This window comes from Eleutherodactylus coqui, chromosome 9 (assembly GCF_035609145.1).
Source record: "Eleutherodactylus coqui strain aEleCoq1 chromosome 9, aEleCoq1.hap1, whole genome shotgun sequence".
In the NCBI taxonomy this organism is placed as follows: Eukaryota; Metazoa; Chordata; class Amphibia; order Anura; family Eleutherodactylidae; genus Eleutherodactylus; species Eleutherodactylus coqui.
Genome location: NC_089845.1, coordinates 129,769,208 through 129,787,020, shown reverse-complemented (window position 1 = coordinate 129,787,020; position 17,813 = coordinate 129,769,208). Strand labels below are relative to the sequence as shown.

General features: G+C 46.1%; 1 protein-coding gene across 1 annotated transcript; it reads right to left on the bottom strand.

Annotated features, from left to right (window-relative positions):
- Nucleotides 1-1,123: 1,123 nt before the first annotated feature.
- DCAF13 (DDB1 and CUL4 associated factor 13) lies at nt 1,124-17,730 on the bottom strand. Its single transcript, XM_066578495.1, has 11 exons — nt 17,595-17,730; nt 15,247-15,446; nt 13,906-14,013; nt 12,154-12,243; nt 11,565-11,720; nt 8,551-8,628; nt 6,773-6,855; nt 5,485-5,649; nt 3,704-3,839; nt 2,737-2,900; nt 1,124-1,595 (listed from the first exon to the last, which is right to left on the bottom strand). The coding sequence occupies exons 1-11, from the start codon at nt 17,662-17,664 to the stop codon at nt 1,508-1,510; spliced, it is 1,338 nt and encodes a 445-aa protein (XP_066434592.1). The 5' UTR covers nt 17,665-17,730; the 3' UTR covers nt 1,124-1,507.
- Between the last annotated feature and the right edge of the window lie 83 nt (nt 17,731-17,813).

Here is a 17,813-nt window from a genome sequence, read left to right as displayed (position 1 = left end):
CCTCCTCTTTATTGAGACAATTTTCTGGCGCCATTGCAGGTTTGCAATGGTTTTCAGATGAGGCTACATTTGTAGAGCACATGGAGGTGGCGAGTACATTGAAACCCCCTGAAATGTGACCACATGTTAGAGACCATGTCCTTTAGGGCTCATACCCATGGACGGAGCGAGGTACACCCATGGATTTATGCCGTGGGAATACCGCAGTGGTAAGCAAAACACGCCTTTATTAATGCTGTATTAATGGAGACCCCCCATGGCGTTAATCCACAGAAAATAGAACATGCCCCATTTTTTTTTTCCCCTGCTGCGGATATCCTCTGTAAAATTCCGTGCGTAGAGATTGGCAGGCAGAAAAGCCATTAGGTTCAATAGAACCTAATAGCGGAACAGCGGTACAAATCCGTTCATGGGCATTTGGCCTTAAGAGTTTTCATCTAAGGTTATAGGAAAGATTTTTGTTTGGGGTCTTACTGATCTGCGCCCATAGGCAAACATTGGACACCTGCAGGTAATTAAATACCTGCGGATGTCATTTTTCCCTGGCACACGAATTGCACATGCGGGAAAGCACCCGCAGCATGCTCTATTTTGTACAGCTTTCCCGCCCGTCGGCCCCCATTGAAGCCTATGGAAGAAATCCGGTTCCGCGGGACAGAGGCAACTGTCATGGAGTCCGTGCCGCGGACCGTAGGAAAGCAGGAGTTTAAAAAAAAAAAAAAAAAAAAAAAAAAAAAAAAAGAAAAAATGTGCACGGCGCATGCGTGCAGCCAGGCAGAAAAAAGATCCGGACGCGATGGACAGGATACTGGCAGTGTCCGGACAGGTAAGCATTATCTATTTCTTGGCCTCATGTCTGCGGGCAAGGAGGGACCCGCTGTGGGATTCTGCACAAGGAATCCACGCGGGCCCGAATTTCCCCATGGCCTTATTCTCAGGGTTCGTATTACTACAGTGATACTAAAGTCATAGTTTGTAGTTTTACTATTGTTGATCATAAAAAGTAATTTTTCAGCACCATATTTAGAGAACCATAACTTACCTTTTATTTTTGTACAACAGATCTTTTTATGATGACACCTCCCTCTAAAGATAACTGGACAACCATTAAATAACATGAATGTTCTGTGAAAATTATCACTTTAATTCAATAGATATGCTTTTTATTTGAAGATGATGTTCAAAAAGAGTATAAACAGGTACACAAACTTTATAATCGAAGGTGGAACTTATTTCTATAGTCTGTTATAATATCCTCATTCATCTGTTTGTGTAGAGAAAATCCTGTTCGTGGATCATAAAGCCACAACCAGATCCTTCTGCAATACACGAGCCTGCCAATAGTATCCAGGTCAGAAACACAGTGTTCAGAGCCGTACGGAGATACCGCATCTCACAGGCGGATCTTCGCTGTAAATACGGTGTTGTGTCCCATCCGGTCCGCTATAAATAAGAGAAGGTTTCCATAATGTCTGTTGGAGTCCTGGACAACACAGAAGGATGGATTCTATTCCAACACTGCCACAACATGCTTCTCCTTCGCCCGTACATTGGGCACTGCGTTCGGTTTACTGTGCTTGCGCCGATTCAAATCCCTGGAAGAAAAAAAAAATAAAGTTATAAAAGTTATTACAAGCTTTATCATGTAGTAGATACGGCTTTAAAAGGTAGAAGGATACAAATATTATGCACCATCAACTAAAAAGGTGAACATACATTATAGGGACTGCCTAGCTTTATACTTGTAATGCTTAGAAGGGGGTTGTATGGGGCTAGAAGAACATGGCGGTTTCAGTGTGTTGTGTCTGGTATTGCAGCTGAACTCACATTCACGGTCTCATTTTCGGGGAAACGGGTATGTGCCAAAGCAGAGACCTGCTAAGTATTTGTGGCAGACTCAAGCCATCCTGGTTTCATTTCAATAGACACCATATAATACTACTTACACCCTGCAGCGGTAGTTGCAGGAGGTCGGACCACGGGGCCCCGTGTTGGTTGCTGCTTTCAGCAGTAATACGCCATTAATGTCTGTGATGGTGCAGGGTGCTATAGACTCTTTAGACATTAATGGCGTATTACTTTAATCCCATTAAGTGTTTTGGTCCTTTGTTTTAATTAGGAGTACTGCCCGCGGATCCGCATCCCATAGGGATGCATTGACCACCCGCGGGTAGATAAATACCCGCGGATGGTCAATAAAAGTGATTTAAAAAAAAAAAAAAAAAAATGGAGCATGAAAAAATCTGGACCATGCTCCATTTTCGTGCAGGTCTCCCGTGGGGACGGCTCCCGCGGGCTTCTATTGAAGCCTATGGAAGGGGTCCGGATCCGCGGGAGACAAAAATCGGAATTTACTCACCCTCTCCGGTTCTTCCCTCCGCCGCGGCTCCATCTTCTCTCCATCGCGGCCGGATCTTTTTTTTTTTTTTTCGGGCCAGCGCATGCGCGGGGCACGTCACCAACGTGCCCTGCGCATCCGCCGAGCCGAAGAAAGAAGATCCGGCCGCGGCGAAGGGAAGATCCGGAGCGGGCGATAGGTAAGTTTATTCTGATTTTTATGCCTCATGTCCGCGGGGCAGGAGGGACCCGCTACGGATTCTCCATGGCCTGATTTATTGCCGTGGACATGAGGCCTTAGGTTCATGCTTCAAACTGTATTGATAGCGGATTTTGCACAATATTTGGCCACCATTGCTGCTCCACACTTTTACAATAGATGGCTGCACAGATACGTACTTCTTGCGACGAGCTTCCCTCATGATGCGCTGCTCCTTTATCTGGCTGTATATGGATTTGGGGAGGTGTCTATTTCTGGCAATTCTCTTGATCTGTGGATGATGCTGAAATTTTTCTTTTAGCTTCTGGTTGTAGTTTTGTGCGTCCTTCTCTCTTGACGATAACTGAAAGCGAATGATACAAATGTTGTAGCCACAACCACGTGATTCAGAGAATGAAAGTACTGCAGACTGCATCTTCTAAGTTTTCCCTGCTCCATGGTGGGCCTCGCTACCAGGCTGTGCAGGGAACTGCAGCCAACTCCCCACTCGCCCCGCGGCCAGCCGCCCCCACTCGCCCCGCGGCCAGCCGCCCCCACTCGCCCCGCGGCCAGCCGCCCCCACTCGCCCCGCGGCCAGCCGCCCCCACTCGCCCCGCGGCCAGCCGCCCCCACTCGCCCCGCGGCCAGCCGCCCCCACTCGCCCCGCGGCCAGCCGCCCCCATCCCCACTCACCCTGCGGCCAGCCACCTTCCCAAACAGCATGACAACCTAGTTTAAGGTGATGTTCCAAGGAATTTCGTTTCCCTCATTTCACTTAGAATTTTTTTTTTAGTTTTTCAGTACATTATGAGATACATTAAATAGTACTATTGGAAAAAAGAAAAAAAAATACTCGTCCCGCCTAAAAGAAGCCCTCAGACATCTACATTGATGGATAAATAAAAGTAATGACTTTTTTTTTAAATTGGAGAAGAAAATCCAAAAATCGAAAAAAATAAATAAATAAAAAGCTTGTATCCTTAAGGGGTTAAAGCTTTGTGGAGGTATAACCATGAACTTTTGGTACTATACTCCAGTTGGCCTAGCCCAGGCATATGCCAAATTCTCAGCAAACAGGGAAATTGCAGCAGTAGAGGCGTACTGCTATATGGACCTCTGCAGCTGCCATTAATGAATTGCATTCTGGGACAAAAGCAGCGGACTTACCAGGCCAAGTTTCTCGGAAGCGTTTGCTTTCCAAATCCGGATGTTCATTTCGTCCGAGCCGCACAGAATGTACTTATTGTCAGAAGACCAGCGGACACAAGTGACGTGCTGCATCCTCTGTGTGTGATACACTTCCCTGGGATCAATCATACAGGTCACCATTAGTTCTGAATACACAACATCTACCATAACACCGCCATTACCGCCATGGGCTGCAGCCACAGACCTTTTCAGTGCATTCAGTCCATTGCTATTAATGCTTGTCAACACACAAGATATCTCCACTCTCCTGATGGTGGATACCATTGTCTCTATAAGCTATCAGTATAAAAAGCTACCTGTCCCCAGAGAAGTGACTAGGTCTGGGTACAATTAAGTTGGAGGTACAACTACATTACACTGCCCCCCTATAAATATCTGACCACCCGGTTTCTGAAGAGTTGGAGGTCCAACTGAAATGCATTGAACCCTTTTTTCCATGTAAACCTACAATTCTTACTTTGAGCGCACTCTGGTTGGATTCCTTCTTTAGGAGTGATCTATAACCAGACATCCATCTACGCTCTTTCATCAGGCTATCATTTATCAGTTATGGCTTGTCAAAAGCAGTACTGAAATCTACTACTAGTCCACATGGATTGATCGATTGAGAGGATAAGTCATTGAGATTTCCACTACAATAGGCCCCATTTGCAGTCGGGTTAGACTTGATTAAGGGGTTTCCGAATAGCTTATCCCATAATAACCTCGGCAAGGGTAGATATATGTACATCGGTGACCGACTGCCTTAGGGTCCGGTACTAGGAGTCATGACTACATAGTTATATAACCACATATCTAGTATGCTGGGTGACTGTCAACTGGGTATCCTAGTCATCTACTTTGCCTAGTTACTCATAACAGAAGGTTTCCCACGGGAATATATTGGAGCGTTAGATTCTCCTCAGTCTGCATGTACCGATGTCCCTCTGCAGAATGTGCCACCCCTCCCACAGGACCTAAAGAATGGTTGCACCAAATTTCACACTTGTATGACACTGGGAAGTTACCCTACATAGGGGAGCACTAACCTTTACAATTAGCATGGAATAATTGAGTTGTGACCCCTTTACTTTTCTTATTTAGGACCTAAAGAATGTTCATGCCAAATTTCATGATTGTACAACAACGGGAAGTTAGAGAATTAGTGGCGAGTCAGTCACTCAGTCCTTTCACATACATACCGGTACATACAAATAAGATATCTAGCACACTACGGCTCCGCCGCCGCCGCTCTCCCCTGCCGGCGAGCCGCTGTTTACATTGGCTGTAGTGGTGACATATTTTAGACCCACGTGAACATTGTAGCCAGTGTCCTGCCTTGGAATGTCAACAGTGATGTACAGTATACAATACTGGGTCTATTAACTACAAGCCCATGTGACCTGTACACGGAACGTCATTGGGCCTAGATAAGGGGGTGACGTCAGTCATCTTGAAGAACGCATCCAAGAAACCCTGAAGCGAATTGCAAACTTCCTTGGCACAGCACAGTGGTAGATGAAAAGAAGAATAAAATGTCGGAAGCCATGTTTTAGTGGCCTTAGGGTGGCTGCATGCTCACATTTATTTTGCAGCTCTAAGTATGAATGTTACCCCCCGCAGAGATCCTGATCCTGCTTCTCTCCTTACAGACTGTACGTTTGGGGGTTATACTGTATAGTCACCCCCCTTGTAGCAATCCGTTGTACAACTAGATGTTTAACTGTATCCTTTATCACTAGTTCTGGGGAGAAACTCACCTGCTGCTCCCACTTGTAACAGGAAAGATGCGGATAGATTTATCAAAGCTGGCAGTCACAAATTCCTTCCCGGTTGGAGAGTAGTCTACATCCAGGACGGCCGACACATGGTCCGTGTGCATCCTTATGGGGACTTCCATACGCCGCATGTCGTAGGTGTACAGCCTGCAGGACGACATAACACAGTAAGAACAGTTGTTGGGGGGGGGATTCAGAATGAGATATTAAAGAGAACCTGCCATCTCCTAGAAGCACCAGAAACTGAATTTTTTTTCCTTCATCTAATCTGTGTCTCCTCCCTTTCAGTTTCATCCCATTGCTTCTAGTCTTTCCTTGTGCAAATGAGAATAGGGCTGATCCCTCTGCACTGTGACAGCCCTTCAGATATTTGTAGACAGCTATTAAGTCTCCTCTTAGTCTAATTTTTTGCAAGCTAAACATTCTCAGATCCTTTAACCATTCCTCATAGGACATGATTTGCAGACCGGTCACCATCTTGGTAACCCTTCACTGAACTTGCTCCAGTTTGTCTAAGTCTTTTTTTAAATTGGGGTGCCCAGAGCTGGACACGGTATTCCAGATGAGGTCTGACTAAGGAAGAGTAGAGGGGGATAATGACCTCACGTGATTTAGACTCTATGCTTCTCTTAATACATCCCAGAATTGTGCTTGGCTTTTTTTGCTGCTGCATCACATTGTTGATTCATGTTCAGTCTGATTTCTTAGTAGATGCAAGTCTTTTTCACCTGTGCTGCTTAGCCCAATTCCTCCCATTCTGTTTGTGCTTTTTAAATTTTTCTTGCCCAGATGTAGGAATTTGCATTTCTCCCTGTTTAATTTTGTTAGTTGCCAACTAGTGTTTAAGCTTGTCTAGATCTTTTTGAATCCGCTCTCTTTTCTCTCGTGTTGGCTATCCCTCCTAGCTTTGTGTCGTCGGCACATTTATTAAGTTTCCCCTCATCTAGATCATTTATATCTAGATGAGGAAATCCTAGTCCATGTAATATATGGATGGTCTGGGTCCGCTAGACTGGATGCCACTGATACTTATTGGCTCTTTCTCCAAACTCATAAAGGAAAAAGTATATGGAAAGCGGCTGTCTCAGCAATTTCTCATTGGTGTTACACTGGACGAGGTAATGGTGGCACTTTCACATTCATCAGTTCCTCCCTTACCTGTAAACGTACCTCCCACAACAAAACGATTTAGACAGCTCTGTTCAACCCAAACGGAATACGCAGCCTGAGGGCGGCCAAGTCACACAATACATGTGCTATATACACTTACTTGTAGTTCTCATTGGCTGCTGTAAATATAAAGGCTTCCATGGGGTTCCAGCACAAAGCATTTGTCCTCATTTCTAGAATCAGCTGTCCAACAGGAGAAAAGCCTGGATTATTTTATAAGTAACTTAAAGAAAGAAATACACATTAATTTGTTTTCGTAGCAAAGCCCCTTTTAAGATAGTGGACCAGCAGATTCCTGAATGAAAGGAGTAGCAGTACTACATGCACACTGCCCCTCCATTAAAAAGAGTAACTGCACTTTTTAAAAACTTTTGACATATCAGAGCAACATGTAAAAGTTTGGATCAGTAGGGGTCCAGGTGCTAAGACCTTCCCGATTGCTGAAATGAAAGGGCTGCGGTGCTCACGGGAGTCCTGTGCTCATTTGGTTGCCTTTGTTGCAGTTCGGCTACTAAAGACACAGTCATAACTGTGGACAGCAGTCTGTGTGTCCGTCTACTGCTCTCAAGGAAAGCCAACAGACAATGAAGAGAGTTGAAGAGGTACAGCGTGCATTTGAGCAATGCGGTCCCTCCATTTCAGCAATCAGCAGGGGTCTCTGCACCCAGACCCCCCACTGAAGAAAACGTAACATTTGCTCAGACACGTCAAACTTTTAAAGACTGCCAGAGATAGTTGAGTGCTTGAATATAACCATCTCCAGTGGTTCCGTTGAAAAGAATGGAGCCACTGCACAAATGTGCAGCTGCTACTCCATTCATTCAGGCAAGCATCAAATCAGATCTTAGTGTTGGTAGGGGTCCCAGTGGTCTGACCCTCAGCAAATTGTGCTCTATCCACAGGATAAGAGAACAACTAGTTTTCTTGGTATAACCCCTTTAAAGAAGACGTGCCAACTAGAGATGAGCGAGTACCAAAATGCTTGGGTGCTCATTATTCGAGTCGAGCTTTTCGTAATATTCGAGAGCTCTAGTCGAGTAATGAACCCCATTGAAGTCAACAGCTGGGACCTCCAGAAATCATGACATATCTGTGCAGCCCAAGTTCCCCATGTGAATGGGGAGGTGGTGCGCTTGTGTCACCACTTCACTAGTCACCTCCATGAGACGGACAGAAGTTAAAGGGGTTTTCCAGTGAAATACTATTGATGGCCTATCAGGATAGGTCATCAATGGTTGATCAGCCGGGGTCCGTTGCTTGGGACCCCGGCCAATCAGCTGAGCAGGCGCATGCTGTCAGCGCCACAAATATACAGGAGGTCGGAGTGGAAGTCTGTGTAGTAACACCTATAATGACCATATCCTGCTGGATAGAGGGAAAATGTCAGTTAAAAACCCCTGAAGCCACAACTCCACTTAAAGCCGGTGTCACACGGGCATAATTGCATCTATGCACACATTTGCACAAAGGGCTTTGCATATCACACTGTACTTCTTGAGCGTGCAAATAATGCGCATTAGCATGTGCGAACCCCCTCCCCTCCCCCCAAAACCATGTTTCCCATTCAGTGAAATGGGCCATTTGTTCAATGTATGACCTTTCCTTGTGCAAATAAATGTGCAGGAAAATAGAACATGCGGCGTATTCTTTTGCGTAAACACTATGCGTGCGCAAAATACGCTTATGTGAATGAACCCATTGAAATCAATGGGTTCAAGTTAATGCATACGCGTGAATCCGGCTTAAGGGTTAAAATGTTCCTTAAACCACTCGGGTGATCTTGAGGCACCACAGATGAGCACATGTGAAAAGTGGGATGGAGGCAGAACACAATCAGGGTGCTCACACCTAAGGGGAACGGTCATAGAGGGGACTTGCCTTTTTCAGTGGTGTGGGCTTTCGCAGGTCGTACAGAACAATACTCCTGTCAGCAGCGCAGCTCCCTAGTACATTTGTCTGAAAAACAATTTATCACATAACATTTATAAGAGAACCCCAATCAAAATTTAAGAAAAAAAAAAATTTTTTAATAAGCATCCAATCTACAACATCCCACAACGAAGGGAGTGCGGCACATGACCGCTGCGGCCACCGATTGGTTGCGGTGGCCACCAATAGTAGGATACATCTAAACAGCAATACAGGACTTCAGAGAGCGCTGGGTCGCTATGGCACAAAAGTGAATCTTTTTTTTTTTTTTTTTTTAAATCAAGATATAACACCTCTAATATCTGTCATGTGATGACATTCAGGTGCATGGCTCATTGCATTATAGCTTAAGGGTGCGATCACACATTGCGGAACCACAGACCATGCTGCAGAATTACTGCAGCGGTTTTTCCCCTTTACACATGAGCAGGATTTGCTTTGATCCCACTCACTTTAGTAGTGAAGGTTTTTGCTGTGGTTTTTCCGTAGCATTTCTGCTATGTGAGAAAACTCCCATAAAAGTCACACACCAGCGTCACATCACATGGCTAGGACGCATCATCATCATCCATGGGAAGTAAACAAGGGTTCACATTGACTTACAGCAAGCAGGAAACAATACGCACAAATGGGAAAACTGCAGAAAGCTTTTCATTATACCGAATAACCCAAAACAGGAAACCAGCACGGCCAGGAGCGGCTCCCTCCGATAGAGAGGAGATAGACCTGCTTCTATTTCGAAGGCCTCATGCCCACGACCGTGATGGACTCCGCCAGCGGAATATTGCAGCGGAGTCTGTCATGGCGCCCCCCAAAGACCCCATACTCACCTCTCCAGATCCCCAGCTCAAATCCCGTCCGGCGAGCATGCGCAGTACAGAGCTGCGGCATAACGCCACGGGTTCCACACGGCAGAAATCCGGCCGCGGGCATTAGCCCTAAAGGGATTGTCTTCATGAGACAGCCTCCTTACAGAAGGCCCATCACCTCCCCAGATATAAAGTTTTACTAAACCCATGTAACAAGAATAGCGGAGCATTTTTTTTTTCTTAGAACTCTGTTGTGCCGTTCCTCTGTTATTCCCCATACAAATGTATGAATAAAATTGGCAAGTGGGTGTTACCATTACCTTTGACAAAGAGGTGTGTCGCAACACAGTCTGGAATGGTCAGCAATGTGAGTGTACAGAGACCCTTAACTGGTAAAACCAGTCCGTTTAGTCATTAATTTCTAGGAGAAACAGTGGAACGGCACAACAGCTCTAAGAAAAGATGCTCCAGAATCGCTATGCTATGGGTGAGGGGGGGGGGGGGGGGGGACGACGACAAGTATTTAGCACAACAGATAAGTCAGGAGTGGTGATGGATCCAAGAATGACAAGCAATTAGTGGAATACTTGGTTTGTATGGATATCGGAAGGATGTCACGAAAATCATGAATAGAGACGGCTGATTTCGACTCCTATTAAAGTGAATGGGAGTAAAAATGGGGTTTACGAATTTGCCCTACTTAAGGTCTCCAATGCATACAAAGCCCCCCAAAATTGTGTGGGAATACAGTCATATCTGGGGAGCACTGGGCTCCTCTCAAAAATTGGTCAAAATAGTGTACAGCGCTGTAGGGGGTCAATCATCGCACCCAGGTGTCACGGAAAACAAGAGAAGACTTTTAATAGGGCCTCTTGGATGAAAGATTGTGCCAAGGAAGACAGCAGGAGCGCAGCTTGTTTTAAACGCAATAAAGCAATGTCACAAATTTTACAAGGAAATATTCTGCCAGGTGAAGACCACACTGAAGCACGGGCCCGCTCCAAGGATCGGCAGGTGCTACCAAATATTTCGCCATAGAAGAGAGCAGCTGCTTGTTCTTAAAAACAAGGTCAAAGTTTGCATATTACAAATTCTAGCAGGTGAACAGAACAGCCGAGCACGGGCCTCATCCAAGGAACAGACGGCTGTCTGTACTTTGGAAAATTGTTGTTTTGAGAAAATGAGGTGCAAACATAGCGGAAGCGTCATCGCGTAGCTCCGCCCCCGTCACGTGCCGATTCCAGCCAATCAGGAGGCTGGAACCGGCACCCGTCATGGGGCGGAGCTACGCGATGACGCGTACAAGGGGGCGGAGCCAAAACGCCGATGCTGCCGAGCGGAGCCGAATGGAGAAGACCGCACAGCGCAAGCGCGTCTAAAAAAGCAAGAAGACACCGAAATTAGACGGAACCATGGAGACGGGGACGCTAGCAACGGAGCAGGTAAGTGAATAACTTCTGTATGGCTCATATTTAATGCACGATGTATATTACAAAGTGCATTAATATGGCCATACAGAAGTGTATAACTCCACTTGCTTTCGCGAGACAACCCCTTTAAGGTTTCACACCAGCAGCAATATATCCTCTGTACAATATCTGTTCCTATTAACAGTAGACCATATATGTTATATAGGCATATAAATGGGATGCAGCTTCTCTGTCATGTGCTGAACTGTAAAATGGCCACCGATTACACTGTCACTATATATATGTCATGTGATGCAGTCATCCAATAAAACTGCTGCCCATGTGCAAGATGGAGGACATTTGTTGACATCAGCAAAGCACTCTGGCTACTGATTGGCTGCACGCCGACCCCTGCAGCAGATCGTGTGGGAGATTTTTTCAGCAAAAATCAGTTCGTACGATTTTATCATCCGACTGATCAAGACGAGCAACTAACCTCATGAGTGAGAATACTTTTATAGTTTCTTCCAAGCAGCACTTACTCAGAACCTTTTCCTTTTTTACATAAGTCATACAAGGACAGATGCAGTTTTCTACCTAATAAGCAGTCCCGTCATGTCCACGAGCCGTCGGGTATTGCACTTAGGCACTACTCATATGAAAGCGGCTGAGCTACAATACAGAACAGAGTGGAAATTCTAGTTTTCTATAAGCAGTTGCCATCAAAGAAGAAAACCGGTCTTACCTCGACAGGATTAAATTTGACAGTAGAGATGCTGTCAACTCCCCAGGTGTAGGACTGCATCGGACTGGTCCTTTGTTCATCCCAGATATCCACTTGTTGCCCACATGTAGCAAAAATAGCATCCGTCCAGTGGTGATCCACACCGGTATACACTGTCTGCAGAGAGGGAGATGAAAAATTAGTATTTGAACAAAAGTGAAGCAGGTGGGGGGGGGGGGGGGAAGAGAATAGATCAAATAAAAAATATAAAGCACATTTTGGTGCGAAAAAAAAAATGAAAAAATTAGGGCCATTTAAAGATGTTTTATTCGATACAGGTATTCAGTGGGTAGTTTACTTACATTAGGTGGAATATAGCTGCAGATAACAGGGGGAAGAATAAAGCTGCCAGACTGCGGGTCACATGACTAGTTAATGGCTGACAGAGCGCAGGCGCATTAAGCTCAAGCAGTCGGCGCAGGTCCAGGGGGCCGATAGTACGCAGGCTACTGCATTATTCATATTGGAGGTAGATTGCAATATGAAAACCCAACAAGTTCCCCTTACAGCTCTAGGGAGAGCTGATCCCCATCAACCAATCAGCATGTACCTTTCCCAGAACCGTATGGATGGGCTCCTCTTTCTCGCCATATCCCGGACTTTCCATCTTCCACTGCTTCACGGTCCTATCATCACCAACCTGCAGCACAAATGAGAGCTCATTATAAAATATATGCAGCAGTGGGGCGTGTTCACACCTCTAGATTTCTAAAGCTTTAGCAAAAAATAGCTACCAGTTATCTTAAAAGTAGAGTCTAAGAATAATTCATTTTCTATAAAATAAGGTTTTTTGCTGTAACAAGTTTTAATTTTTTTTAGCCTAAAAAAAAAACAAAAAAAACCACGTTCATCCAGTTCATTTTCCTGCAATGTTGATCCAGAAGAAGACAAAAACAACCCAATGAGGTACAAGCCAATTTTCCTCAGTTTAGTAAGGGAATCAAAATAATCCCCTGATCACCGACCCATCTGAAGTAATCAGTGACTAATGTGTAATATTGTGTCACTAAGAAAGGAGTCCAGACCCCTCTCTTGTACCGTTTTATCAAGTTCGCCATCACCACGCCCTCAGGCAGAGAGTTCCATAGTCTCACTGCTGTTACAGTGAAGAACCCCCTTCTATGTTGGTGTAGAAACAGCCTTTCCCCTAGACGTGGAAGGTACCACCTTGTTACAGTCACAGTCCTGGGTATAAACAGATGATGGGGGAGATCTCTGTATTGTCCCCTGATATATTTATACATAGTTATTTGGTCGCCCCGCAGCCCTCTTTTTCTAAACTAAATAACCCCAATTTTGATAACCTCTCTGGGTATTGTAGTGCACCCATTCCATTTATTACTTTAGTTGCTGCCTTTGTACCCACTCTAGTTCTGATATGTACTTCTTGAGTACCGGTGCCCCAAACTGTCCATATTATTCCATGTGTGGTCTGACCAGAGACTTGTAAACCGGAAATGAAAGACTTTACAGCAAGTACGAAAATCTTGTTTTCTTATCCGTGTCATTGGGAGACAATGCAAACTGTGAGATGTTCTAGAGCAGGAAAGGAAAGAAGTGCTGAGGTCAGGAGCAATGAAGAAAAAGCCCCAGTGTGGGCCTTAACCCTAGGGAGCACAGGAGCCAAAAAAAGAGCAGGAAAAGGCGCCAAAAGACGTGACGGGGAGGGTGGGTGGGGTGCGGCGCATTAAGGCCCAATGTCCACGGGCGGATTGGATTCTGCATGCAGCAGAATCCAACCCTGCCCATAGCTGAGGACATTGCTCACCCCTCTGGGTCTTCTATTTTCTTCACTGTAAACGTGTGCAGAAGCGCCGGCCGCCGTACATGCGTAGTGGAGGTTTTTTAAAATAAAACTGCTTTCCTACAGAAACCGCGGCTCATCTGACTTCAATGGAAGCAGTCTGTGCGGAAACCGCACTGAAATGAAGCATGCCGCGATTTGTTTTACAGACCAAAAGGTCTGCAAAACAAATCCACATGCCTTAATTCATGTGCGGACACCTCTGCTTCCCTAAGGGCGGCTTGATTTGCAGATCTTCCACGTGGGTGATCCACATGGATTCCGTAAATCAATGGACATTAGGCTTAAGGAGTACCTCCTCCCTGCAGGATGCCCAGGACAGGCTGTATTTATTTATTTTTAGGCCCGCCCCCCCCTTGTTGCAGCCTCTTATTGGATGACTGGTGCTGCAGCCCTCCTATTTGGTGTTAGACTGATAATTTTCGATGGTTTTCATGTTTCAAGGCCGTCATACACATCTGACTGTTATATTAATGTATCACAATCCCACGCACGTACCGTGAAAAAGGAAGTCCCACAATGCCGGACACACATTCCCCGGACAAAGCCTTCGTGCGCCTGTACTGTTCGCGTGCATTTTCGTGTTGTCAGATTCCAAATCTTCACCTGCGGAAATCATTTTCAACAATACTGTATTAAAATAAAGCAGAGCAACAACCAAAGTGCCCACTGGGGTGCCTGTTAAATTACCATAAAGGGGTTGTGTCATTAAGGCAAACTGGTCAGAGTGCGGTACAGGAAAAAGCAGATAACATCTACAGACATTTGAAGGGCCATTGTATAAGGCTCGCTCACACCGGCGCCGTGGCTTCTGTTATAAACTGAAATCACGGTACCGTGCCGAATATCACAGCAGTACCCCTCGCACCATACCGACTTACTGTAGCATAAAATGGGTTCCATTGATCTATCAATCATCTTGAAGGGAAAACCAGCACTACATGCAAAGCGGATTCCCATCGAGAACAAAGCTGTAAAGATTGTACCACGATTAGCGCGGCGCTCAAGGCGCCTCGTTAATCGCAGTCGGTGTTAGAGCGGCCCAACCCTACAGCAGCTGCGCAACTTTTTTTTTTGCAATACATCTTAAAGGGGTTGTCTGGTTCTGACAACATTTTCCCTATAGCTCCAACTGTGGTATGATAAAGAAATGAGCTGTAGGTATCCGTCCAACATTGTAGCCCAGCCACCCTTCCGGGGTTTGTGGTGGAAGGTGATGTCACTGAATATCACCTGACTGCTGGCACCGCTCGGAGCTCCTGGCATCACGGCGACGCTGCAGCAGTCAGGTGATATCCGGGGACATCACCTTCCACAACACTGGGAGGACAACAGGGTTGCAGCGCTGGATCATTGTGGCAGAGGAGGGGCAACTACAGCTCTTTCACTTATTTTAGCACAGTTGGATCTATAGGGGCAATGTCATCCGGTAAGCGGACAACCCCTTTAATTATAAAAAGAAACAAACAGTTTGGTTAAAAAAAACAACAACAACAAAAACACTTCTGTTTTTGCGTATACAGCTCTACAGTCTCAGATTATTTCAACCTAATCTAATGGGGGTTTGCTTTGTGTTACAATGAGAGCCCCTCCCTCTACACCTCCTAGATGCCATGGTCAGTACTGACTGAGATCTAAGGGGTTAAACAGCCAGGGTTAGAAGTGTCTCCAACCCAAGCCATTACTGTGGGAACGGTTGTGCCTGTGATAGCGCCGTACGTGAAAGCGGTTACACCAGACTTTCAATACTGCTTCAGTTTTAATTCGATTCATAGCTCAATATAAGAGCGAAACCGGTTGCAGAAGCGTTGACCCCCCACGGCTGCACCAGACGCTCACCTCTCCATCACAAGCCCCCGACAGCACCGTGGACAAGCTCTTCGGATGTTTGGCCATACAGTTGATCCCATCTCTGTGACCTTCCAGTGCCGCGACAAAAGGCTTGGCGAACACGCGCTCCAGCTTGGTGGCATTCAAGGCTCTGGTGTATTCACGTGGCATCTCAAATGGGTGCAGCGAGGGGTCGTAGTTACGTGGCACTGGAAGAGAAAGCATTTATGGTTAACAGAGTGACAATTTACCCCGCAGCCAACTTAATGGTGACAACCAATATGGCCGCAACTCCTGCTCTCCCTTTTGGGAGACTGAGAATGCCGCTGCAAGTAGAAGAAACAAACTAAAAAAAGGTTGACCGTTTTCCGATATATGTCCTGCATCCATCAGCTGCCACAAGATAGGCTAGGTGCCACACGACATCAATCATCACGCTCCGCCCCGTGCCAGCAACGCTTCTAGCGATACTCGCTCCTGTGTAACAGCAGAGGGGGAGCGAGCGTCACTGGGACGAGTGTCAAGCATCATTTGCCCGACGGCTCATCCCGTCTAAATGGGGCAGAACACCCACTCTGCACGAGCGCCAACTACCACCTTAGCGGTGACATCAGCGCTCGTGTAGTCGTTTACCCAACAGTCATCTGTGCGGGCGCAACGGCGTGCGTGCCCAAAGAAAGGGCTCCGAGTGCCTCTCTGACACATGCCATAGGTTCGCCACCACTGGCCTTGAAGTAAAAAGGGTGATTAACCCCTTCGTGACCAAACTTTTCAGTTTTTCCATTTTTGTTTCTTCCTCTCCCCTTTTAAAAATTAATACCTTTTTTATTTATACATCGACATGGAAGTCTGAAGGTTTTTTTACGGGACGAGTTGTATTTTTCAATGGTACTATTTAATGTACCTTATTATGTACTGAAAAACTTTTTAAAAATTCTAGGTGGAGAGAAATGGAAAAATAATAAAATTCCGCCATCTTTTGGTGCGTCCTATTTCCACGGCACACAAACTGCAATAAAAATTACATAACTCTATTCTATGGGTCAGTGCGATTACTACGATGTCAGACAGTTTTTTTTTGCTGTACTACTTGCATTTTTTTCAAAGACATTTTTTTCTGCCGCCATCTTCTGAGTGCAATAACTATTTTTCAGTCGACATAGTTGTGCCAGAATTGACAGCAGCATTTAAAGGGTTAACAGCTCCGCTGAGCTGCATGGCTTATCAGAGCTGTTGCTGCTGAGTGTTAGCTGTAAGAGACAGCCAGCAGCCACGATGAATGGAGGGAGATCGCCCCGCAATCTACATTCATAAATGCCCCGACGCCGCAGACCGTCAAAAGATGTATCGGTGCTCATTAAGGGGTCGGTCCAGAGTTGGAAAAACATGATTGCTTCCTTCCAAACACAGCGCCACCTTTGTCCATTCAGCTCCATTGACGCGAATGGGACAGAGCTGCAATACCAAGACACAATCCACGAACGAGGGTGGTGCTGTATTTGGAAGAAAGCAGCCATGTTTTTTCACGCTGGACACCCCTTTAAGCGCCCCTATGCTTCTGTAAAGGAGCGCTGATCGCTCAGCGAATGAAGGAGAAGCGGGTCGGAGATCATTCTGTCCATCCGCCTCCATTCCCAGTAAACAGGCAGCCGCTGATCGATGAATGACCTGTTTACCAACCGATCGCCGCAGAATCCAGCTATAAACTGAATGAACCGTTCTATGTAAGACGGCCCTGAGACAGATCGGAGGAGGCTTCATCGCTTAGAAACGGTGGATTCACTGACTGCTAGCAGAGATCTTACATACTGTGAGAAAACACTAAATATACTGGGAACTGATATGACTCTACGGGGAATACCCTTCAGTAAAGCGGTTTGTCCGCGGGCACACGATTACTTAAAACATTACTACAAACACGATGAAACAGGCGCACTCTGCCCGCGGCGGCAGCTCCAGCGGTATTTGTTTACGAAAGGCTGCAGTCTTGTGGCCAGAGGCATCGGGGTCGGTGGTGGTCCCCTGGCTTCCAGCATCTGAGATGTAGTACGCCAACAGAACAGCGTGGCCTCTAGTTCTACGCATCCGCCTGTGTGAGACAGCCATAATACAGACTGCTCAAGCACCACTGATTTGCATAAAATGACACGACGTGCCAAGTTTGGCCTGCGGGCCTTGGGTTTGGCACATGTGTTCAAAGCCATTTGCTGCAGTGTTTTTTTTTAATCACCCACACCCAGGCAACCCCCCAACCCCTCCAAATGATCTGAAAAGGAGTAAAAAAATAAAGTTGGGGTAACTTGAATGACTGCCAGGAATCACGTGACGCGCGCCGCACACTCTCCGTTCAGCCTCACCTTTTGATATATCATTCTTGGTCTCCCTCGCATAGTCATCGGGGTTCCTACACAGCACCTTCACCTTCATGGCGAGTCGTAACAGCCGCTTCTCTTCCTCACACGCGTAGACCGGAAATGAAGAGCTCGCTGCGCATGTATTCTACGTCATCGAGAAGTCCGCCATCTTTACTTTGGTCTGCCCATACTTTATTTTCGTTATACTGTAGCTATTGACAC

Excerpts from the sequence above, each read along its gene's own strand:
- DCAF13 (XM_066578495.1), bottom strand. The coding sequence starts at position 17,664 with ATGAAGGTGAAGGTGCTGTGTAGGAACCCCGATGACTATGCGAGGGAG. Across the intron at positions 12,244-13,905 it reads GTGGGACTTCCTTTTTCACG|GTTGGTGATGATAGGACCGT; the intron begins GTACGTGCGTGG and ends TTTGTGCTGCAG. Across the intron at positions 11,721-12,153 it reads TCCATACGGTTCTGGGAAAG|ACAGTGTATACCGGTGTGGA; the intron begins GTACATGCTGAT and ends CCCTCTCTGCAG.